This window comes from Haplochromis burtoni, unplaced genomic scaffold (assembly GCF_018398535.1).
Source record: "Haplochromis burtoni strain Fernald_Lab_line unplaced genomic scaffold, NCSU_Asbu1 Contig_181, whole genome shotgun sequence".
Taxonomy (NCBI): Eukaryota; Metazoa; Chordata; class Actinopteri; order Cichliformes; family Cichlidae; genus Haplochromis; species Haplochromis burtoni.
This window is the reverse complement of record NW_024582542.1, coordinates 1,264,781-1,290,094: the sequence shown is the minus strand read 5'-3', so window position 1 is coordinate 1,290,094 and position 25,314 is coordinate 1,264,781. Positions and strand designations below refer to the sequence as shown.

Here is a 25,314-nt window from a genome sequence, read left to right as displayed (position 1 = left end):
CACACACACACACACACACACAAAAACAAAAAAACAAATCTGTTTTAAAAACGTGCAACTATCAGGATTTCACAATAAATGAAATTAAATTGCTTACGAGACCAAAATGTATTTGAACACTGAACATCACATTCCTTGAAAGTCTTTGAAATGGTTTGCTCTTGTCAACATGTTCAGAAATAAGAGAGCAATTATGTCCTAGACATGGCTTTTTCTTTGAAATTACTTCACATACTTCAAGCATTGAAATGCCAGTAGAATCTATTCCAAGAAATCTTCCAAAGGCTATTATTGAACACAACATATGTATGTTTTCATCTAAACACAACCGTTGTTTGGGTATAAAACATAAAACCTCTACAAGTACTTACTCTATGTGTCGGCACATAATAGAATGGACTTGAAAAACAAACTCTGAAACTTTCCTTGCCAAAAAACATGCATGATGTTTTTTCTCAGATTATCAGATGAGAAAAAAACAACATCTTTTACATAAGCATAGATTTAACACCTGTGTCGTATGAGAAACGAACAGAGCAGAAATACATTTGTCCTTCAAACTGAATAATCTTGCCATATTGTGACATAGACTGTGTAAATTAACAGGTGGTGTTTCTTCCTTTGTTGTGCCTCTCTGCTGTTTACAAAAGTGACGAGTCACTTAGAAGATTACATGCATGGTGCCACTCTTACACTCCAATCAAAAGTGCATTTCTCTTCTTAAGGCTGACATATTTCCTACATCTCTGTAAGAAAATTACTGCAGGGTAAAAATAACAAACTAAGCATGAACACGTATCACTTTGGTGTTTGATGTTGACTATCATTACAATATTGTTGATGTTTTATAAATTTTGTGGTAACAGTTGTAGATTTTTTTTTACTTGGATGTTGATGTAAGTTGCTTTTGCAGGTCTGTTTTAAGTATTTAGGAGAAAGATTTTTAGCTACTATTTCTGTAAGCCTTTAAAAGCGATTCAAAGTTGTGTTAAAATGATTACTGCTGTCATTTGTTTTCATCTTTGAGAGTCACTCATAATAATGTGTCTGTACAAGTTTTATGAAAGATTTATAGACTTGTGAAATGAAATGCTGTTCTTTCAAAAGTTTACTATTAGACTATTCTGGCTTTAACTTGCATTAAAAAAAACTCATTTTAAGCAGCCTTCACTTGTTTTCTGTAAAACCAAGACCATGGGGGTGGTTTCTGCTGGAAGAGTGGAAAATTTTGTGTCACGGTCCGGGGCAGCGGCCGTGTGGAGAGTGGAAGGAGGACCCAAAACGCAGCACTTATTCAGGTGTGAGGGTGATTTATTGATAATATCAAACACAAAGTGGAGATGGCAAACAGAACTAAGGACGAACTAAACTGGGATAAACTACACAGAGGCAAACCTGAACATGAAGGGAGAACAGCAGGGAGAGCACGCAGAGGATTACACCAGGTATGAACACAGAGGATGAACACAGACGACGCGACGAGGAGCAGAGGAAATCACACACTATAAGTACACAGAGAGACACTGGGAAATCACACACAGGTGGGAGACACAGCTGGACCTGGTTAACCTGACGAGACAGGGGAACACTGACACCAGGGACCAATAGAGGGAGCACAAACCCAAAACCCAGTATCTAAAATCCCAAAACACAAACCATCCCAAAACAGCCCATGAATAATAAAGAGAATAATAACAATAAGGGACACAAACACAAAGTCACTCAGTCATGGCCGCAGGACCATGACATTTTGACAGTGGAATGGTTAATGACAATCAAAAATGTCCATGTCTAAAAGGAACTTTGTGGCCATTGGCTTCAAGAGGAAAGGTATCCTTCAAATCTTTTTATATTGCTGCTGTATCAAGATCTTCCCATTTCTTGGTGTTTGAATGTATGAAAAGCAAAATAAAAATAAATAAATTAAAAACATCCCCCCCCCTCCCCTGCTATATGCAGCTTCTTTGGAGTGTTTTTTGGAGGATTATTGGGAATTTATAGGTAAGAATAAGAATCTCGCTCTCCTTATTGTAATAAAACAGTTGGATCTGGTCTGATAGATTATAAACAAAAACATTTATCCTTGGTTGTTCTGATGAATAAAAGAACTACTACATTTATGATAAGTTGGATAAGACATTGTTGTCAAGGAAGGTATGATTAACTGAGAACTCTGCTAGAACAAAAGTGAATCAATCAGCATTTGCAAGGAAAAAACAGAGATTGAACAGGGAAACACTGGAAAGAGGAATAGGCACTTAGTCAAAGGAGAGAGAGGCTGATGATAAACATAATGTTGTTTTGACTAGGCTGAGGCAGCTCAATCTAAAAGTCATAGGCACACATCCAGATTTTTTTTAAATTTGGAAAATTGAAATCACATCTTATAATTATATTAAATTATATTTTACTGTAGGTCATCCATGTCTAAGGCTTTCCCATGAGTCTTTATTTCTGCTTGAAGTGTTTGTTTTTTTTTCGTTTGAAATTCCCAAATAGTTAGTCGAGCAGCCCTGAAATTTCTACACTTTAACTGACCTGTGAGTCAAAAATTAACAGCAAATCCTAACCCATAGAGGGCAGCATTATTCTATTACAATGCGCACTCTGTAGAAGTCCTGGGAAATATGTCCCTGTCGCCTACCGTAGTGACGTTTCGTCAAAACAAGAAGCAGGCTGCTGGTGATTACAGCCGGATAGTTAGTTCAAACTTGGGTTAATAGCTGACTTTTATCATAATGTCTCAGGACGCCTGGTAAGTCATTGTCTTGAATGCAAAAGTAAAATGACTCAGACGTATTTTTAAGGACAACAAATATTATTTCTACGCATTGTAACTACTTTGAATATAGCTAGCGAAAGTGGTAGCTACGAAGATTAGCCAAATAAAATAACATGTATTTTTGTTTCGTGATTAAAAAGTAATCGCTTCGTGTGTCGGGAAGTAGCTTGGTGGTTTTAGATTCGGATTAGAAAACAATTTGTTGTTGTTGTCGTCGTCGTCAGGTCTACTTATAACAGCAAATCAAATAGCGTTAGAGAATGGGGGAAAAGGAATGCTAAAAATGTCACATGATAAAACCAAAGCTTGTGCTGCGTTTCTGACGCTTTATAAGCTACAGTAATATTAAATAATAATATTTAATAACAATGATTCTGATAGCCATTTAGCTCATGCTTTTCGATTAAGGCAATACGTCATCCAAAGTCTTCACTTGATCCATTGTTCAATAGGTTAATTTTTAGTTTGCACAGTTTTATGCTTTAATCATTATTTTCATGATTATTGTGGGTTTTTAAAATATACATTTTAAGTTTAGAAATATTTTATTTATTTATTTTTCATTTGCTACATCCTACACACAAAAAAAGGTTCAAACAAGAAGTTGCCCGAAACTAAAATACAGTGCATCTGTTTAGTGATCTGAAACCTGAGTGTGACAAATATGCAAAAAAATTAATAAAAATAAAAATCAGGAAAGGGGGCAAACACTTTTTCATCAAAGACATTCTGACTTTCACAACAGTATTGATGTTAAGGAAGCATAATCAAGATATATAAAGAAAATTCCACATCCTCTTGTGTCAGTTCAAAAGTAGAGGTATTTATCATTGATGGAAAGGCCCCCGTCTCCTGAGTATCTGTTATATATGCATATGCAGTTCTTCCATTTGTGTAACAGGTAACATCTTCTTAGCCCAGTGTGTGGGGGAAAAAATTCTGTGCAATATTGACGCAGGGACCCAAAAAGATTTGCGAATGACTTCTCAGCCAAGCAACATTTGTTACACTGTGAGGATGTTGATCGAAAGTTTAAATTCAGTTTGGTTTTGGAGTAATACAACCATTACACAAAGCATCATCTTTTTTATCTTTTATATTAAACACACAAAGTTTACTTGTAATGAAAAGTACTATAAAAAATAAATATGAAATCCATGATTATATTAAAATGCTTAGTTTTAATCTTAGTTTTGCTACTTTATCTTTGGCTACTTGATGATGTTGCAGTTCAAGTTTTTAATTCTCGTTTTTCATTTGCAGGTTACAAAATTACGATGCCACTTGCCGCTTGGCACAGGAAATAGCTGAAAACATCCATGAACGGAACAGACAACAGAGAACGGGGGGGAACCCTGCAAAGGTAGCCTCTTACCTCATAATTACAATAGTATTGCCTTCACATTCCTATTGTCTTGTTGATTGGTCTTAGTAGTGAGCTTATCTTCTGTCTTTTCAGATAAACATGACGCTACGGGCTTCACTTCAGAAGCTGAAACAAAATATCGCTCAGCTCAAGGAGGGTTTGTTGCGGGCATCCTCGTCTCGCCGCATGTATCCTTCAGTTTGGAACTGTGAAGAGCCTGCTTTGCTTACATTGGCAGAGGTGTTCCAATAGGGGGCATTAGAGTGCTTAGAAAATGACCTCAATAATGCAACACGCTTAAGTTCTAGAAACATAACTTGTCCCTGCTCATCAAAAGTGGTTAAAGCATTGCAAATTTTTTGTGTGACCTTATCATGACCTCATCAGAATGCAGTCTGAAGCTGACAGGAGGCAGAATCTCATTGATGACCTGCTAACCAGAGAGAAGCAGCTAAATGCAACTTTCAAGGGCGATATTACAGAGTCTGAACCCTCCAGGTAACATTAGGCATGTTAAGTTATTATAAACGGGATAAAGTGTTAAGAAAGTGAATAGTGCAAAAATCACTAATCACATATTGTCCCGCTTTCAAAGATCTCATTTTATCTTAACATATTTTGATCACAGTAGTGCTTGACGTAGTACTTTATTTACTTCTCTGCCCACTTTGGAATATTTGTTCACCGAAAATTTCTGTCACTTCTCGGTCAGTGTCAGAAGAAGCAAACCAAGCATCACTGATTGATGAACATCCTGCTCAGATCACGCTGCCTTTCATTTTGTAACTTGTCCTCTTTGAGAATTTTTTTAGTACAATTTCCACCTCTGGTTGCCCAATTACAAATAATGAATCCTCATTCTCTTGTCTGTGTTCTTGACCTGAGAGGTCATAGGCTCTGGTCTCTGCTTTGATGATATGCCACCGGTCACTAACTTTCAGCGAGTCTTTGTACATCCTGTATGACCTCCCCTGGTGCTGTCACTCGGAGGAAAGTCTGTGTGCCTACCATTTTGACAGGGTGCTTAAGTTCATAGCTAATTCTTTTTCGTTAATGGATTTGCTTGCTTTGCACTGTTGATTACACATTTGGCACGCACTCACGCGCAAATGATGGAAACAGAAAGAGCAAGTTTATTACTAGCAATTGACATAGTGTACTCTATACTGTATACTTACACAGCGTATTCTGCTAGTTACGGAAAGAGCTTGATACCGCCACTGTATATAAAAGATATACATGGATGTCATGGATTCCATATTACAAATCCTCAATGATATTTTGGCCATTGCTATTTAGCAAGCTACATCTGTATGGCGCCATTGCACAAACCTGTCACATATACCTGTCAGATACTTCTGTGAGGTGCTGCCTTTAGGAGTCTCCACAGAGATCATGTGCCTCCATCTCACTCTATCACTTTCATTCTTTCAGTCTCACCAACTGGTTGCATGTCCTCCTTCAGCATCTGTGAACCTCCTCTTAGGCCTTCCTCTCTTACACCTGCCTGGCAGCTCCATCTTCAACATCCTTTGTCCAGTATATCCAATATCACTTTTCTGCACATGTCCAAACCATTCTCTTACCTTCGTCCTCTTGCTTTCCTTCTCTCTCACTGTCTCCTAATATGCCCCTCCCCTTACTCTTCCTAGGAAATGCGCTAATAATATACAAAGATTACATTGAAAATGATTTGTACCAGGCTTTAAGTATATATTTCATTGCTGAAGTCGGGCCCCCTAACATGGGAGTCTCAGGGGATTGCCTCATTCTGTGAGACTGCCTCCCTCGTCTTGTGGTTTTAAGGAACCACTGTTTTACACCATTGTAGGTTGACAGTGCTGTGAGGCAGACATGATAACTAGCAAATCTTTAGGTAGAGTCATTATTTTGTGTAAGATTTTAACTGGTGTGGGCCAGGTGATATTTACTTTAACAGGAAGAGATGATGTTATGTTGTTAACTTTCCCTGGCTTCTCATGGCTGTTTTTTAGTTGCATCCCTGGTACAGCACGCTTTATTGTGGTGGTATTTAATTTTATTAATTTTTTTGACAAGTAGCTAAAATACCAAAATACGAGAACAAAGTTTCTCAGTTTCATCAGCTCAATAGACTTTAGAGAACCTGTGTGCTGATGCCTTGATGGGACTGCCTTTCTCTGATATCTTTCACAAGCTTTGGTTTTGTGATTGATCTGCTTAGTGGTGCTTTGCACTGGCTTTCATCTTTTTACAGACCACACACCCAATTACATAAAAGGCTCTGAAAATAAAAAAAAAACTCCAATGAGATTTGCTAGTAAATTAGCTCGGCAAACTGTAATCATGTGGTCATATGGCTTTTGGTTTGCTCAATGAGACCTAAATTTAATGGTGATATGTGGTGGGTAATTTGGATTTGTGGGTAGGATCCATTCCCACTGTGTGGTCTCTGAGGACGGAATGTGGGAAGGAGTAGATTTGGACATGCCTGGATAATCTAAGCTGATTTTTTTAAACTCTTTTTTTGTGAGAACTTTGGATAGAAAAAAAGTAGAACAACATTGCCAAAGGGACACTTTAATCCATCCCCAAAACAATATATTCCAAGCATCTCCATTTCAGACTAAGAAGGCGGCTATTTTGAAGCCTGAGTTAACCCTGCTGGCCCATGGATCCATGGAGCCCTGTTATGCCTGAACCTTTCCATTGTATTTTATTGCAGTGGAAATAGTTGGAAGTAGTTAAATCTCACCTGTCTAAGTCACTCAGTCCTTAATGGGATGTTCGGGCTTCTGCAGTGGCAGTCTGTGTTTTGTGGGTACCAAGAGATCCACTTGACTGATTCTGGCGCTCCCTGCTGACTTGTTAATTGGATTTTCACACAAAACACTTGCATGGAGGAAGTGGAAGCCTGGCACATAGTCTCAGAGTAATCAAACCTGTTGGAGAGATTAGACTAAATGCCTTGTCTCACCCTCTTTTCAGATTGTATCAGCCTCCGCCTCCCTGCATTGTGAATAGCCTTAATAGCACTTTAGTGGCTACTTCAGAGGTGACTTGAAGCAGTCAGCAGACTGTGAATGGGGGTATGATAAAAGTAGTGTTCTGTGTTAGTTGTGCAAAAAAAGCAAGCTGTTTTCATCTGGGTTTGAAAGGTTGATAAAACAGCAAATATTTAAAATTAAGTACAGTCAAATTATCAGTTTCTGTCTTGATTTCTGGTAAAGCTGTATGTGGTTCAGGTCCTTTATGTTGGGTTTGACCAACAGACAGCGCTGAAGAGACGCAATTAAAACCAGCCTCACTCACAGACCCTGAACCCATCACAGCATGACAGTCAAAACTGGTGGGGGTCGGAAACACAGCTTTAAGCTATTAGGAGGAGAATAGGTTTCAAACCACACAGGGTTGTTTAGCGCAGCACATTATAGTGTAAAGAGCTTTCTTGTATGTCACATTGTCAGAGCAAAACCTCTGCAGTCCATAGTTCTGTGACAGATTAACATGCACTGTTTACATACTGCAAGAGCCGAGGCATTTTCAATCATTAAAAGACAAGCAAATAACCAGTGTTTTTCTGCGATCTGTGGGGGTGTCATAGATCCTAGAAAAAGCATAGAATTGATTGATTTTTTTCTGGTATAGGTAATTGCTGTAATAGTACAGATGTGCATTTTACTTTCATAGTTTAACTGCTGCTTGTGCTTTGTTTGGAAAGTATCAGTAATTTAATTTCCAAAGCAAATTTTTAGTTTTCATTATGGACCTATTTTTTTTACTATTTATGTTTGTTTTATTTCGGAAGAATGCTGGGAAACTAAGAATTGTTATGATTATATGTCACAGGTCCACATTGATGGCCGGAGGAGCAGGAGCCAGTGGAGGCACTTCAGCCAACCCTTGGCTGATCAACGAATCGGATGAGACCAAGGGGCTGACCTTTGGAGAGATTAAACAGCAGCAACAACGAGTCATTGAGGGTAACTACATGACTGTTCAAGAACAATTTAAAATTATAGTAAATATGTATATATATATATATATATATATATATATATATATATATATTAGGGGTGCAACGATATTCGTATCGATATTGAACCGTTCGATACAGTGCTTTCGGTTCGGTACGCATATGTATCGAACAATACAACATTTGTAATTTATTTTATCAACTTTCCTTCTGACGATGCTGTCTGTGTTGAGCGCTCAGTGAATCTGTGTTCGACTACTCCGCCTAGGCTGCACTGTCGAGCGCAGATCCACTGAGCGCTCAACACAGACAGCATAGACAGAAGGAAGAGCGCAGGGCACCTCCCCCACCCTCATTCAGATCTGGCGTTTGGAATTATTTTGGTTTTCATGTGACGTATGACCCTGAAGGTAAGCGAGTCATGGACTAAAGTAAAACAGTATGTTGGATGTGCCATGCAATGCTCAATTACATTGGTGTGAACTAGTGTGTTAGCGCAGTTAGCTCGTTAACGTGTTGGCCGTCTAGCCCCATGCACGGAGCGATCGGCGGTAGCTCGTTAACGGAGATTTGCCGTGTTGTGGCGTTAAGGTCATTTCAACGAGATTAACCTGAAAGCACTAGTGGGAACACAACGAATATGACTGCACATTTACGCCGACATCATCCTAGTGCAATGACAAAAACAACAAGCATGCTACTAACTTTAGCCGAGTCATTTAGACAGCTGTTAGCACATGATTCTCCTTATGCTGCTGAGAATATAGCCCAGAAGAAGCGGATAGTATAGCTTTTATTTTGGAAAGAGACATTTCTCTGTAATAAACTCTCTTTTCCAAAGATGAGTGATTCCTCAATCAGATACAGGGCTCGCAATATCGCTAGCCCGACGTCCCGGAGCTAGCGATTTTTTCAGTCGGGCTACCAAAATCTATCTCTGCCCTGCCCGTCGGGCTATTGTAGGAAGAAAAATATATGTCAATGCTTTTGCATTCTTTCAGAAATGTAGCTGGGTAATTATGTCATTGGCATCGGTGAGCCACTGTCAATATGTGACATATTGAAGTCGCGTTTGAATTTGCGCTTGTTTTTTTGCTTTCACTTTGCAATCGTGCGAACTGTGTATAGAGAGCGACAGCACTGATCTGTGAGTGATGATAATTTGTGCACCAATTCCTCTGACATCGTCTTATTAATCGTTAGCTTACTATGCAAACATGACAAGTGAAATCTCCCGCAGCGTTAAACATGTGAGAGGTTGATCGCGCAGAGAATCGCTGAGCTTATGTGAGTGTGTAAAAGCATTTCAGTTCTGCTGAGCCAAATAAGACAGGTCAGGGTGAAGAAGTGACAGCCAAAGAAAAGCTTACCACAAAACGGAGAAGTTATGACAAATCAGACTATAAGGCAAAAAGAAAGTGCAGCTTTATGGTTTATATGGACAAAATAATTTCTGTGGCTGCGATATGACGAGCTAAATAACCAGGGCTGCACATAAGTGGTCCACAGGTGCGCATTCGCTGTCAAAATAAAAAACACGCACAAGGGTTAGGGTTAAATTTAAAAACTGTACTTTTGAGTTAAAATATATATTTATAATTTTAATAAATGACAAATTAAAAATGCATGAACATTTTTTTGTATCGAAAAAATATCGAACCGTGACACCAAAGTATCGAACCGAACCGAACCGTGAATTTTGTGTATCGTTGCACCCCTAATATATATATATATATATATAAGTACAGTACACGTGTAGCATTTATACAGTATCCGGTATTATTTGCCTTAGTAAACATAAGAAGATAACAATAAAGTGTTGGTGGAAGCAGCAAAATAAATAGATAACGAGTAAGTCCCAGGCACTACCATATGTGTATTAAACCTGTGCTGACCGAACAAAGTATATAACTGCATCATCATAATTCACACCATGAAGGAATATCGTAAACTCACCACCGTTTTTTTCCCCCCTGTCTCTTGGCTCTGACATGACTTGAACACCCAGACATTAGTTCACCTGATTCCATATGACACTTCATTGCAATGTCTCCATTACGGCTCTGGTTATTGTCATTTTGGGATCAGAGATTCCTGTTAAGACAATGAAACCAAACCATATGGAGGTTTTGTGTCCCACGTGGGATTTCTGGTGGAGTTGGGTAATGGCAAGCCCATGAACTTGTGGTTAAAAAACATTCCTGTGGTAAAGAGTGTGTCAAACTTAGAAACCTGCAGAGGCCAAATCTCTTCTCTTCTCTTCTCTTCTCTTCTCTTCTCTTCTCTTCTCTTCTCTTCTCTTCTCTTCTCTTCTCTTCTACAAGCAGCCTGTCATTCCAGTTTCACAAATATTTACGACATATATATGTCACCACTACTACATTTGTCTTTTTTGTGTATCATTCATCACATTCATTTCATTTTGCCTTGTTTTGCAGTCATGGTAAATTACAATACATAAAATCAGTTGATTCATTTTTCGTCTCATGGTCAAGCTTGTAACAGTCTTTGTTTTGTTTCCTCTCATCTCAGCTCAGGATGCAGGCTTGGATGCACTAGCAGCTGTCATCAGCCGACAGAAGATAATGGGCCAGGAGATTGGCAATGAACTGGATGAACAGAATGGTAAGGTTTTATGTGCGTGTGTGTGTGTCTGTACATATTCATCAAATTCCAGACACATTACACAACACAGTGTGAAAGCAGTCAGCCATACCTCTCTTCTGCAGTGGAACTACTTGCCTCATGGACATTAATATTCTCCCACACCACCACATAACTAACAGTGCCCAGCACACACCTACTATTATCAGAGCACCTGGCATCACATTTAGGTCTGCCCCAATGTCCTTTGTCATATATCTGCCTGTGCTAAGGCAGCTTAAATAAATGAAAAAAACAGATCTGCTCAGTCAGAACTAAGGGTTCTTTTGAGTTATTCCTGGCAAAATATCACTCCTCAATCCATAAATAGCTTCCATTACAGGCAGATGTGCTGTACAGAATTGAGCGCATTGCTCCAGACTTTTTCTTTTTTTTCACTTAGATGGGTGGTACTTGAGATGCAAGATTTAAAGATGAACATCTGTCAACTGGTAAACAATTACTTTAATGCATTGCTCACTGAACACTAGAGTGGATAATAGGCAACCTCCTGAGGGTGTTGCCTTACCGAGAGGAAGTACATCCATATCTTATCACTTTTTGTAAAAAGAAAATGTAACCGTGAGTGCTATCTCTTAATGTTTGCACTGACAGAAAGCACAGATGCATTAATCTGTCAGTTCCTCTAGTGAAAATCAGGGGGGAAAAGTGAGAGTCAATAAAAGAGGAAAGTAGATATTTTAACACACAGCAATAATAAGGGAGTGGTGAGGCTGAATGACGCTATGCCTAGGATTCTGTCACAGACACTTGAGTATAAGTGGGTAAACTTCAAACTGAAGGTTTCTCTCTCCGTGGTTAGCCAGATTATCTTAAAAACACGTAACATCAAAATATCAGCAATTAGCAGTGACTGTAAACACTGGTGTTGTGTATTTGCAGAGATCCATAGGTGATAAAGCCTAAATCTTATATTATTGTTGACATTATAAAACAAATTTTCATAGTGTGATGCCAAGTTAAAGTAAAAAGAATGAATTTTTTTTCTTTTTTTTCTTTTCGTTGACTGTCTGATTAACCTTATAGGACCTGCTCGTCTGGTGGTTTTGTTTTTTTTTTCCTTTTCCTAGTACAGTTATGTGTTTCTGCTTTGATGACCAGCTTCCAGTTGGGAGTAGAAGGCGTTGTACTATCCTGTAATATCCTGTCTGAGCAGTTGTGCCCAAACAAGTCTAGAGGTTGTATAACCGAATGATCTCGGTATGAAAACGTCCAACATTTCCTTCTGCTGTGAGGAAATGACAGGTGTTTAACTGATGATGGTTGACAATGATCAGTGAAGGGAAAAGAAAGAAAGGAAATGTGAATGACTTTTGTCTGCTTTCCTGTTGTCACACTGAATCAGAGACAGAGTATTGCTCCAATTATCCAACTAGTGTGTTTATTGTGCCTTGAAAAGTTTTTTTTTTCCCAGCTTGTTGCAAAGTTTTGTTATTAAATATGAACCTGATTGGACAATGGGGGAGTTGAAATTTAAAATTTATTTTTCTTGTTTTATTTTAGCACTGGAAACAAAAACTTGTTTTTAGGCCTCACGTGAATCTTGAAAATAGATTTGCTGGTAGTTGAATTCTTCATTGCTGTAAAGGTCTAAAAATGTGACACCTGTGGGTAATGGACCCCATGTGTTGTAACCTGAACCAAATCTGAAGTAAAAATGTAAAAACCTTCATTTGTTACTACTTTTTTTCTCCTCTCAAGACTGCTAATCAATATATTAGGTAGTAATCTCACTGTATGTGTTGGTTATGGAAGCAGTTTGTGGTGTGTGAAGGAAACTGGCATCTGGGGACATGCGGGATGCTGTTAAAGTGTATAAACATCATCTGATGGAGCGGTCTGAGCTTCTTACAGTTTCCTTGTTCTCAGTCCACATTTTACAGCCAGGACTAAAGTTCTTTTAACTCGTTTACACCAGGTTATGCTTTACAGCGCCTGCTCTTCCACTATTTCTTTTTTTTTTTTATTTTAACCTTCCTATGTTGCTTCCCATGATTGTTCTTTTTCTGCCCTTTCAGTTGCATCTCACTCACTGTTGACAGCAGACTGTTATTTCATAACCTTTTAAAAATGTTTCCCCTTACTCTCTTCCATTTTGTTGTCTTTTTTGTTTGTCTCTTGTCAGTAATATCTGTACCCCTTAGACTGGGGGGGTGAAAACGATGAAAAGATGAAAAGGATGAATATGTTATATATTTTTATTTCGTTTTTTAATTGCAAAAACACTTTAAATTTACTTAGTGACAATGTCTCTAGAACTGATTTAGGAAAATGATACAACGGTGACTAAAACTGAAACTACTCTATCCTAGCAACACAACTTTTGAGTACTTGCATTAAATGTAGCTGTATTCTTAACTTAGATATATTATAATTTCTCCTGCTTAGATACAAACTGTATTTGTATAGAAGCATAAAAACTTTAATTATTTGATGCTCTTTGCCATCAAAAATGAAAAATACAGAAATTATTTCCTCTGTACAAAGGATGATTTCTCAAGGCAGTTTTCTTACTTGCATTTAACATAAAAATTGACAACATAAAAAGTCAGAAGAATGTTTTCTGAGAGGTAGAGGAAATGGATTTAAGTTTTAAAGTAGGAGAATGTCAAGACTTCTACTTGATCTTGACAGTTGGCGTGTAACCTCGGCGTCCGGCTGTCTTTCCGTCTTGTGGGGTTCCTCTTCCCCCTGATCACTGTACTGTAGCAGTGTTTCCCTATAAATAGATTAAGCTCTTTGTAGTTTGGCTCGTCAAGTCTAGCTCATGACCAAAGTGCAGTGGAGGTTGCAGTCATTTCCTTTTGGGGAAACGATTCCGGGTGAGGTCAGCAATGAAGTTGACCCTTTTCAGAGGTTTTAAGATGAACCCAAAGCCCTCAACCCTTCAGTTTGACTGAATCAAAAAGAACTGAAATGTAGAAATGAGCAAGCAGACCATTTATCTCACTTTGCGTTGAGCAAAAGACTAAAATGAGCAAACTGCACATTTTCTAACTTTTCTTTCCAATTGCAGTAAAATACGAAATTCAATCCTTGTTGTTTATGTGGTACAATTAGTTAAATGACATGTCATCATCAGTTTTTTCTTTTAATGTTTCTTATGTAATGTTGCCAAAGATTATTATGTTCTCATTTCCACAATAAATGTTGCCGAAAATAGTCCGACACCAACTAAAACAGCTCGCGTCAGCTGTAGTTTTCCTCACTACCAAGAAAGATCAACATTAATTTTGCTTCATTGGTGTTGATATTTCTCATATTGCGGCCTGGAGCGGTGACATCAGTCCATGTCAATGTCTTTTACTTATGAGTGACAGACAGTGGCAAGCTCACTAAATTAGCTTTTTTTGAAAAGGGTGGCCAAAGTTTGAGGCTGTCTCGTTTGTTAGATTTTAAATTGCACATTTGAATTGGATTTGACTGGTAGTGAAATACTGCAGAAGTGAAATATGCCATGTATGGTAAAGGCATGTTCTTTCAAATCTTATATGTAATTAAAAACCAGGAAATGTAAACGCAGAGAGTGAAAGTTTTCTGCTTAGTTTTGGTCAGGAATTTTGTATTTAGCTTATGTTATTCAAATAAATTACTCATTTGATTTTTGCTGTGAGATTGTCAAACATACCAACACTGGCACTGAAACCTGCCATAAGTGTTGCCATAATATGGAATAGGTCTACTATCAGTCTGCGATCGGCAAGTTACATTTACTACTTTTTACATTTACCAACTACTATTGGTTCTTTTTGATATCATTATTGATATTTAATGGCCGCTGCAATGGGTCAGTTTGTGTAACCTTTTGATGCATGTCGCCACCCAGACTGAAGTGTGCTAATTGCCAAGTGTCCACTAATCTTTTAGCTGTTTTTTTTAAAACAGATCACAGTAGACGTAATTTTGAGCTGATTATTAAATCACTGATTTGATTCTGCTCTAGCAGAGCGTTTAAAGGGCCAATATGTGGAGGAATAATGACTTCAAATAAACAGTAGATGGAGAGGAGAGAGGCACTCACTGCTGCACAGTGACATCAGCAGCTACCCCAGAGAACGCAGACCTCTTGGTTGCTCCTACTTTTAGAAACAGCTCAGTGAGCAAATAAACTATACTAATGATGGCACTGGCAGAAAGTCTGTGTGGTTAGAGCTGTTGATTGATTTATTGTTTGTTTGATTCACTTGGTTTGAAAACGAGGCTGGTACTAGTGAGTAGTGTTTTCCAGACGAAATGGAAACGCATAGAGTTAGCGATGTCCAGAAAAGTGTTGTCATCAAAGGAATGTCAAGCTTGCAATGAGCCGAAAAAGAGCATCATCTTATGTGACCACCAGATTGGCTGACTGGTGTGTGACTGTGAATTATTGAGAGCTACAGAGGATGAAGGGAAAATGTTCCACACTCTCATAATTTCATTTCTCATAAGAAAATGACAACTTTAAGGACATCGTGAAGGGCTTTAAAGTGGTTTTTTAAACTTAATAGACGTACGTCTGATGGGAAAACAAAAGCCAGCCAAATGAAGATGCTCTGTCCAGCCTGACTTTTGGGGCTATCAGAAATATGCCATAATCAATCACGAGTCCCTGTGTTCTTATTTCTCTATTTATCCATGTTGGTATCCATCTTTGTCTAAGGCCTTTTTGGTGTCTTATTGATAAAGTTGCGAAGGAGAGGGGGCTGACAGTGGCATGAGGGTCACCAATAGTGAATGATGAATAATCTAGTTTGGAACAGTAAAGAAATTAACATTTTGAGACACTAATGGAAAAACGTCTAAAGACATTCCATCAATCATGCTTTCTTTGTCCCCACTCAGTGGACTAAGACCCTTTCTCTTATTTAGAAAAGCTTTCTTGACTGTTTTTGTGATTACACTGGCTTTTTTGTGTAGAATTTCTCGATGTTCCAGGAGTTCCGCCATAAACAGTGATTGATCTCAATGTGATAGTCATTGGTAGTCCTGTTCACTCTGTGGTGGGTTGCATGAAAAAATCCATACATTAAAAGGTTGAATGTTTCCTTATGTGCTTTTCTGACACGGTGGCTCAGTGCCAGTAGGTTACTTTCTATCACACATACTTGTTCTTTGAAGTAATCCCTAACTGCAAAGTTTTCATATCTTTTACTGTTTATTAACATTGATTTCTTTTTGACCGGCTTGTTGCTTGAATAAAGCATTTTAAATTGTTTAAGTACAGCAAAATATTGATGCTGGAAATTAACAAGATTTCCATGGCAATCAAGGGTATGAAAAACGTAGGTGTTCATAAGGAGATTTGACTCTCCAAAACAACCAAAAAAAGGAATAGAATAAAATAATTTCCCACATCCTAACGTGTAGGTTTTCACCCGTCTTTTTTTTTCCCAATGTGTTTTTTGCATTACAAGCAGCAGTCTTTGTTCACCATCTTGACTTTGATTTATCTCGATCCATCTGGAGCAAATGTGTGCTGGTGATAGATGTTTGCAAGAAAGGCCCCACATTAAAAAGCCAGTGGCAGGATTGCTCGTACTCCAGAAAGAAAAATGGTTTGTCAAAGTGGTAAAAGAGAGTCATGGTGGAGACACCCGGAAAAACATTTGTGCTTGCTTTAGCCATCTCACCTGCCACTGTTAAGAAGGTTAGCCATTGCTCAGCAAATACTGAAATCACATCAAAAGGTTTCACAGTAAAACAAAATCTTTTGTGAACATACAACTTCTGTACCACATTGTGACAATTTTATGCATTAGTTATTTTTTAAGCAATTTTTCCAGCCATCGAAAACAACAGGAAACACATTTGTATAAGCGTTTTACATATTCTTTATTATTTAACCACCAATAATGTCAAAAGTCCAACATCAATGGAAAAACAAAGTGTGAAATTGAAAGTGGTATTCTCTAGTGGCCAACTTATGACGAAGCCAGTTTTAAAGCAGTTTGTGCCTTTTTTATGCATCATGGTGACTCATTTTTAGTTTCTCTGTATCATAATGTAAGTGATATTGTAGTACATTAAGAACCACCCGAACCACAGGTCTGTGGATCAAATGATCCTGACGTTGCAGGTTTGTGGGTGCTGATGTTTCTTTTGAAAAAAAAAAAATCTAAAATAAAATCTTTTTATGGTCTGTTCAGCTCAAGTATTGCCTCTTTGGCATTGTGACTTTGTTAGTTCCTCTAATATACTGTGTTGAAGTCAGCTGCCTGTGTTTTAGAAACTGCATACAAAATTGGACAAAATCATATTATCAGAATATTCTGTGTGTGTATAAGAAAGAGTAGAAAAACCTATAGTTATAGTACACCCTTGCTTCTGTCTCACTGAAAATGAATGGCTATGGAAAAATAAGAGTATCTGTATATCTGTAATGGACAGAATCTGCCAGCTGAGATATTAGCATGCGGCTAGTTATTCTTACTTCCAGCTTTGTAGTAACTTTATCATGTTAACTGGGGAGACAGATTGATTCGACTCCTGTGGGGACCTGATTTTGTTCTAGGTTTATTGTTTTGCTTTCTAGCTTTCATGTACATGCATGTTTAAAAGTGCTTAGATGCACATTTAACAGACATGCTGTGCATGTGGACAGGCACTCAAAGAAGCCCAGTATACAGTATGATGCAGTAGTGAGTTGTGGTCTATCATACTTAGCTCATTTTCAGACCCGGATCCCTTCCAGATGTCTACCAACAGGCCTCTATGGAGACTGGGCGAGGTTCCCTTCCACTCTCTAGCTAGTCCATCAATTCTCACAATATACATAGCCACCATACTGGCACTTGTAAGCTTTTTCACAAACTATTAATTGTGCATATTACCAAAAAGAGTAGACTAATGAGGAAAATGGGGGAAAAAAATCCAGAAGGTATGATTTCAATAACCTTTCCCACCACTGTCTTATAAGCAGATGAGACATCGTTGGAAACAAACACTCACTGGGCAAGGTGTTCTTTGATGAATTTGGCTTTATTGCCAGTAATCTATCTTTGTGTGCTGTAGAGTGTCTTATTCTACACCCCCTTACTGCCATTTGTTATTATAGATTACACAAATTTTACATATAGTATCCCTGTAACCTTTAAAATAACGGCTTTTAGACCAAGCCATGACTCATGAGTCATCATGACTCATGATAGATAGATAGATAGATTTTATATTATCTATCCATCCAGCAATTGCTAATTTTTATGAGACTTATTGGAGCTTGTTTTTTTCTTTTCCCACACTCCCAGTATGACACACAACTGTCCAGACATTAATTCACTCATTCAGCTCAAAATGATGACGGATACAGCCTCAACCCATTGCTGCCTTTTTGAATCAGAAGAATTTAATTGAATTAGAAGATTGCCATGGGAGGGAGTCATGCTTTTCAAAATCTATTTGTGTACCACATAAACACCTTAAATAAGGCTTTATTCAGCTATTCTTACTTTACCTCTTGGTGTTACTGTCTACAGTATTAATATACATTTGAATTTTATTTTATAGTAAACCTTATTTATTAGTAATCTTAGTGTGAAAACGTTCTATGCAAAACAAGGAGGAGCTGTGAAGTATATATTTCAAATGAAATTTGACAGTACATTGATGTTTATATTTATTATTGGGGGGCAATCACATTACCTTTATAGCTGTTGGTGGTATTCATGGATGGGAACCTTTGCAATTTACAGCTGCCAGTTCCATTGGCTCTGACCAAAGGGTTCCCTGCCATTTAATGGTACCTTAGACGGACTCCGACTTGGTCTGGCAGGTTCCTTTTGGCTAACGCAAGTGACAACGGGAACAAATCTCCTCCTCTGTTTATATAATTGCTAACCACTCTGGTTTGGAGGCTGCATTCAAAGGGCCGACTAGCAGAAAGCTGCCTTGCGCTTTCCTCAGCCTCAAGGAAGCATGGGTCATCCCACATAATGAGTGGAAGGACTTACTTTACTAAGTCTGTCTCAACCCACAGCCAGCACGTGGTTCCCATTTAAGCACAGGGGGAACATTGCACCTTCATCTTCTGGGCATTTTTATGTTTTAATGTGTGCGTGTGTGCGCAAGTGCACATATATACATCTGTTCTTTAGCAGCCTGCCCTCAGAGTCTGTGTGTGTGTTTGAAAGTGTGAGTGCCTTGTCTAAGTGTGTGATCATTTTGTTTGTGCTGAAGGTGTGGACCACATGTACAGCACATGTTGTCAAGTTGTGATTGGCACATAGGTCGTATTTATATCTGCATGAAGAGCTAAGAGACCACTGTCCAGTCAGAGAGCTAGACGTTAATGCAAGACCTCACATGTAAGTTGGCGCAATCACAGACGGTGCGGTAGAGAGCATGGTGGGCTAATCTTACAAACGTACTGTGCCGCTAGTAAGGTGAAGCGGTTTTATCCCTTCAGTGATTGAGTGGAGACATTTAAGAAGAGCAAGGGATTAAAAATGAGGGTTAGGAAAGAACCAGGAAGGACAGTATGACAGAAAGCAATGATGAGACTGTGCAATATTGAGATGTGAAGAGGAATTGCAGTGAAGACAGCCTAATTGAGCTTACTTATTAAGAAGTTGGTTAACATATTTTATTAAAGCTATTGCAAAGAAAGAAATGGACAAATGAAGAATCACAAGCAAATAAAAAAAAATAAAAAAATCTAAAGTGGAGGAAATGGTTAAAATGAAAATAAGAGAAAAAAAAAACAAGCAAGCAAGTAACAAGCACAATAGCTCTTCTTTAAATTGAAAATAAACAAAATATCTTTCGGAACATCAATAATAAAGTATTTTACATGAAGTAAAAAATAGTCATAACTGTGAACTATTAAGTGTTCTGAAATCTCACTGCTTGTTTGTACTAAAATATGTGCAAGGTACTGGTAGACATAACATGCCCCGTATTGTTATTACGCTGGTGGGGCATTTGGCAGAATCAAGCTTCAAGTGGGCCTTTAAGTGATGCCTATCAGCTGACCTTCAAAGTGATACATCACTGTTCCATTATAAATTGCAACAAGTCTTTAATCATCTTTAAAAAAGTCTTCTGATCTGTTATCAGCTTCATCTGTTTCACTCTTGACTTAACCCCAGCCTGTAGTTTTGTCTCCAAGCTCCTATTGTGACACATCTGAGCCAAGCAGTACTTTAATGTTGCAGTGTGAATGGGCACACACTTTCCATACTAAGGAAGACCAACACACACCGATGTTTCTCCTAACTGGACAGCTTTGTGGGGGGCATGTTCAGTTAAGTTTTATTTGCATTTATTGAAAAGTGACTGCAAAATGCAGTGAAGACTATGGCGTTATTTTTGTACCACTATGCTGAGCGCACGTAAAAAAAAGTTTGCAGGTGCAAGTTGGAGACCAAAACAGCCAATCAGATTTTTTTGCATCCAAGTCTGTGATTGGCTGGTTTTGTGGCACAAATATAACGGCGTACAGAAAGAGTTGAGCGCGCACGGCCAGAAATGTTGAGAGCGCGAGCAACACGTTGCGAGAGGGGCTGCTGTTGTGTGTGTGTGTGTGTGTATGGATAATAGCAAACACTGAAATACATTTTTTGCACGCAGCAATGACTTTTGTTCACTCAAATTTAGCTTTTATTTGCTCAAAATAAATTTCTCCTCAAAATGCAACACTTGCACCTGCAAACTTTTTTTACGTGCACTCAAATTATTTTTACGTGCGCTCAGAATAGTGGCACAAAAATAACGCCATAGAAGACTTTCACTGAACTGAAATGAAACAAGGCTACGCAAATTGTTTAAGTAAAGTGAATAAAGTAGTTTGGTTTTGTTTATTTATATGTTTGCTCTTTGCTCTGTGGCCATGAAAGAAACACTGTAATTAGTTGTTCAGCAGTAGACTTGTGTAGCCCACACATGAATCCACTAGTGGGCAGTAGAGGCTGTGGCGGCACAGCAGCTGCAGGACTCAGTAAAACTGTGTGATTCCACCTACAAAGTGTAATTATTTAAACTTGTGTCCTTGTGTTGTGGGGGTGGAATGATCCACGTTTAGGCAAGATGAAGAAGGAGTCATAGGATCTCTCACAGGTTTTGTTAATTTGTTTCAATCCTCTGAGGAGGGTTCTTCTTCTCCTTCAGTGATCAGCACCGCCTCCTTTTGACTCATCATCTGGAGGAACTCTGTAATTATGCGACAGCTGTAGGTGCAGCTGCTTAAATGCTTTCAGCATATACATGTAATACACTGTCATACTTAATAGGATCAGTATGATAATGACACATTTGCTAGTGTGTGTCATTGATTTATAAGAGGGTAGAGTCCAGCTACTTGGGCTACAGTCACATGTTTGCCCTAATGTGTTTGTGTCACTGTGTATACATGTGGTTTTCTCACTGTTTAATTGTCTGCGCATCTAGCCGTGTTTTTAAGTGCAGCAAAGCATGTGGTATTGTTGCATCATGTTTTTGTGCCGGTTTCTTTGTACCCTCCATCATTCCTAGCTGCCCACAATTATGTGGGAGGCTGTTGAAATGGGAAGTTATTTCAGCCGCACTGGTGGCCAAACTTTCATTCTGGTTTTCATGAGTAGAGTGCAGTTACCCTAAATCCACCACAAACTTCAGCAGTTCATCTCTTCTGTCAGCCTAGCTTGCCAAATGTCCCTAACTGTCAGTTTCAAATTCAAATATATGTTCCTGGCATGACTGTGTTTCAGCGCAATAGTTTGGATCGCTTTTTAAAGTTCATAAATATAAATGACATAGAGGGAACAAATAGTTGTGCCATGCTGAGAAAGCTGAGTAAACATATGGAAAACAAATAATACTAAGCTCAATGAAATGGTTTCATAAAAACTTTATTGTTCTGTTTTGAGTCTCTGAAAAGTAATATATCTGTCCATCCCTTTTTTTTGGCGTAGTTTGTTTAAATATTTGTTTAAATGTTCAAACCTGCTCAGCTAAAACAAACAATTTGAAAATGTAACTTATTCAGATTATCATGTTTCTGTTGTAAGTGCTGCAAGTTATTTGCAGTCAATATGATTGAATTTAGTTGGAAGTAAAAACGCGGTTTGACCTTCTTGTCTTATTTCTATAAAAAACACCTATTAGTATTTAAAGGTTTCAGAGAGGCTTCAGAAATGCCGACTTGAACTCAAGAACCTTTTTGAAAGCTGTACAGACCAAGATCCAAAGTAAAGTCCGGATTTGATCCCAGCATCTCTGAGAACTTTCCAGGCTGAAAAACACCTCTGTGATGTTTCATGTTCCATGCCCCACTGATCCCCAGAAGATAAATACCCACTGGCCCCAAACTCTTCTCTGCAGGAAAACATCTGTATTAGGTATGATACAACTCTGTAATGCTCAGTGGTGCCTCTGAGAAGCACTGTAAATTAATTCTGCTCCTCTTTGAGACACAAATGCTTGTTGGAAGCATGTCACATACAAGAACCTTGTGTCTTTCTCTAGCTGTGTGTCTGATTCTATGATGCTGATAGACCAAAATGTCTATACATGTGTATTTGTCTCAGTGTCTGAGCATGAAAGCATATGTGTCTTTATGCGTCAGAGTGCATTATGTGTGAAACAGGGTCTGGCTGGAAGATCAAAGTCCCTCCATAACTCCTCAGTCAGTCAGCCGGCCAGCGTATTGCCGGGAAGCTCCACTCACCACAGGGGATGATGAGTTATTTGACTCAGATTATTTCAATTAAAACACATTTGTTCCGTTATTGGGAAAGCCTCTAATCACTTAAAAATAGCAATTGAGAAAGCTCATGCTCGGTTTTATTAGAATGCATGTATAAATGGTTTAGTTCCAGCAACAGTGAAAATGTGTGTGATTTCAGTGTAATTTCATTTTAAAGGAATAATACTTCCTCCCAAGCCTACTTTTTTTTTGTTTTTTTTTAACATTCTGACAGCTAAAATATAAAATCTTGTAGTTTTTAAAAGTTATATGATTTTGAAAAAACTATCTTCTTACAAATAACAGGAAGCAAATGCAGGATTTGAACATAAGTGTTCACATTCTGTAAATGATGGTTAAAGGATCAGGCTGAAGGCAGAGAACAGAAATCCAGGGGCAGTGGAGAGAATGGCAGGCAATTGGCACTGCAGCTGCAGTGGTGAAAGACCACAGCAAGCAGAGAGAGCTTTTGGTGGTTTGTGGATGGGCAAGGGAACAACAGAGACACAGTCAGGCTGGACATGATGCTGAAGTGTAAGAGAGAAAGTTTAGTAACAACAAACCCTGTGCATTATGTGTGAAACAGGGTCTGACTTGAAGACTTACACTACAATCACTTTTCGTGTAAGTCAGTTTGAATTTTCTTACCACTGCGGTCAGAGTCTAAGTAAATTGAGTGCACACAGGTGAGTTGGTGGGAGGCAGGTAATCGAGCTAGGACAGGGGATGAGCAGAGTCAAGTGAAGGGAGACCCCACCTACACACCATAGACACAGAGAGAGAGACAGATGGGGGGCACAGAGAACATAGGGAATAGGAAACATTGGATAGACTCTTTACCACAGGCATAGTGTTTTTTTGCATGTAAAATTGCTGATAAGGAAAAATATTCAATGGGCTTTTGTCAAAGGAAATCCTGCATTAATTGTCTTTTTCTTTTACATGACCATTTCATTTTTAATGTAGTCTTCTTAATGTTAATTTGACCATAACAAGGAAGTGCACTAGATAACCTGATTTCTGTTCGAGAATCCAGGTACTTCCCTGTTCTCATGTCCTATGAAACTCATTCAATTAAACTGATGATATTTCATTCTTTGCTATTTCCTTGTTTCTTAATATGCCACCCACTCCCGGGTGTCCTTGCAAATGAAGTGTGATGGTAGTGATGAAGTGTAACCGCGACTGGTTTGGAGGTGTCGTGCCAGTGACAGGGTGGTCCCTGCTTTATACTGCTGCTACTGATGGTGCTGGCACCCTCATGCTCATCACACACACATTGTTTGGTGGCACCTGGCCATAAGAGGGGTGATGATGGTGAAAAGCCTGGTAGTAATCAAACTTCTTCTCAGTGCTGTTGGTCTTTGTAGAGTGCTTTAAGAGTTTTAGACCTTTTTTCATCAATTCTAAAAAGTCAGAGCAGATGACTTGTGTAATAATTGTATGCAATACACTGGCAGCTATAATTCATATTCACTGTTCACTTTTCAGTGATGGCTGGCCATCATAACAGTTTAATTTAACAGGATAAAGAGCTGTTTGTAAAGTTTTTTTTCATTCCTTGTAATTCAACACTTTTTTGAGGCTTTCTTTGTGTTGTTTCTGTGGATAGTATCTTATTTAATTGTAATAAATGTTTATATTCTTTTGATGGCTCGTAACTATCTTGGAAAATGTGAGATCATAAAATGTTTTATAGTCACCACTTATCCAAGTTGACATCATTTTCTCTGCTGATGAGGTTTAGGTACTTTTGAGCCAGTACTATCAGTTCACTTTTTTTGTTTGTTTGTTTATATGTGCAGTGCTAATCATTTCCAGTAAAGAACCATGCTGTTTCCAAAGGCTTTATATTTTAATCATGCTGTGCTGCTGGAAAGACTTAGAAAAGGCCACTGCATTTACATAATGAAGTAGAGCTGCAGAAGGAAATGTAAAATTAACATTTAGAAATAAATAAGCTTTGGAATATAAACTGAGAAAAATGCAAAGGGGAAAAAACATAAATATATAAAGACTGCATAAATATATATTTTTAAAATGAATTAATAAATGAATGGGAAAGTTGAGAAAAGCAAAAAATAGGGGAATTGATACAAAGAAATACTGAAGCAAGTTAAAATAGTTACATCTACGTATATCTCAAAAAGTAGATTCCTATATTTATTTTTAATAATAATGCATTTCATTTCTATAGTTCTCATTTTAATTATTTATTAGCGCTTCATGTTCTCCGTAATGTTCTCACCTGTAATGTTCTTGCTCTATCCCCTTGTCAAAATCTGCCTACACACAGAATGACAAACATACTTACAAACACCTGCTGGCATTTCAACACCACCTTTGTCGTAGTTTCACTGTCGCAGTTGGTGTTACTGTGAATGTGTTTTTCCTCAGTGACGCACACACATGCAAACACAGACTCACAAGATGAAAACGGTAACAGTCACATTGTTGCGGCTTGTAATGATACCAGCTCTGCTATCATGGCTGTTAATGAATCCGAGATTAAGTTTGGAACATCCAAGAATAGGCAACTAGGATGGCCGAAATATTGAAATAAATATGGAAGGTATTTCCTGATCACCTTACCTTTGGTACGTAACATAGCTGGCAAGAAGTGACACTTTCTATATGAGAGACAGAAGAGTGGGGAGGTTGGAGGTGGGGTAGATGATAGTAAGGTTGCAGTATGGTACAGTGTAGAGTAGAAATCGATATGCAGTTTATAAGACCGATACTGATATTTGGTGATTTAAAAATCCACTATATTGGCAAAATGTTTTTGTTTTGTTTTGTTTTTTTGTTCGGAAAGATAAAAAGATTTCCATAACATTTGTTATGTGTCTTTAAGTCCTTGCTGAGATAATGACACTGGAGTTTAAAAGTAATATTATTTTATTGTCACACAT

At 38.2% G+C, this 25,314-nt stretch overlaps 1 protein-coding gene across 1 annotated transcript in view; it reads left to right on the top strand.

Annotated features, from left to right (window-relative positions):
* Window positions 1-2,624: 2,624 nt before the first annotated feature.
* stx8 (syntaxin 8) overlaps window positions 2,625-25,314 on the top strand; it is a 42,625-nt gene continuing 19,935 nt past the window's right edge. Inside the window, exons 1-6 of the mRNA XM_005934429.3 lie at window positions 2,625-2,755; window positions 4,046-4,145; window positions 4,242-4,336; window positions 4,536-4,646; window positions 7,977-8,110; window positions 10,636-10,728. Coding sequence (XP_005934491.1) covers window positions 2,739-2,755; window positions 4,046-4,145; window positions 4,242-4,336; window positions 4,536-4,646; window positions 7,977-8,110; window positions 10,636-10,728 — 550 coding nt within the window. The 5' untranslated portion in view covers window positions 2,625-2,738. The remainder of the gene's footprint in view (window positions 2,756-4,045; window positions 4,146-4,241; window positions 4,337-4,535; window positions 4,647-7,976; window positions 8,111-10,635; window positions 10,729-25,314) is intronic.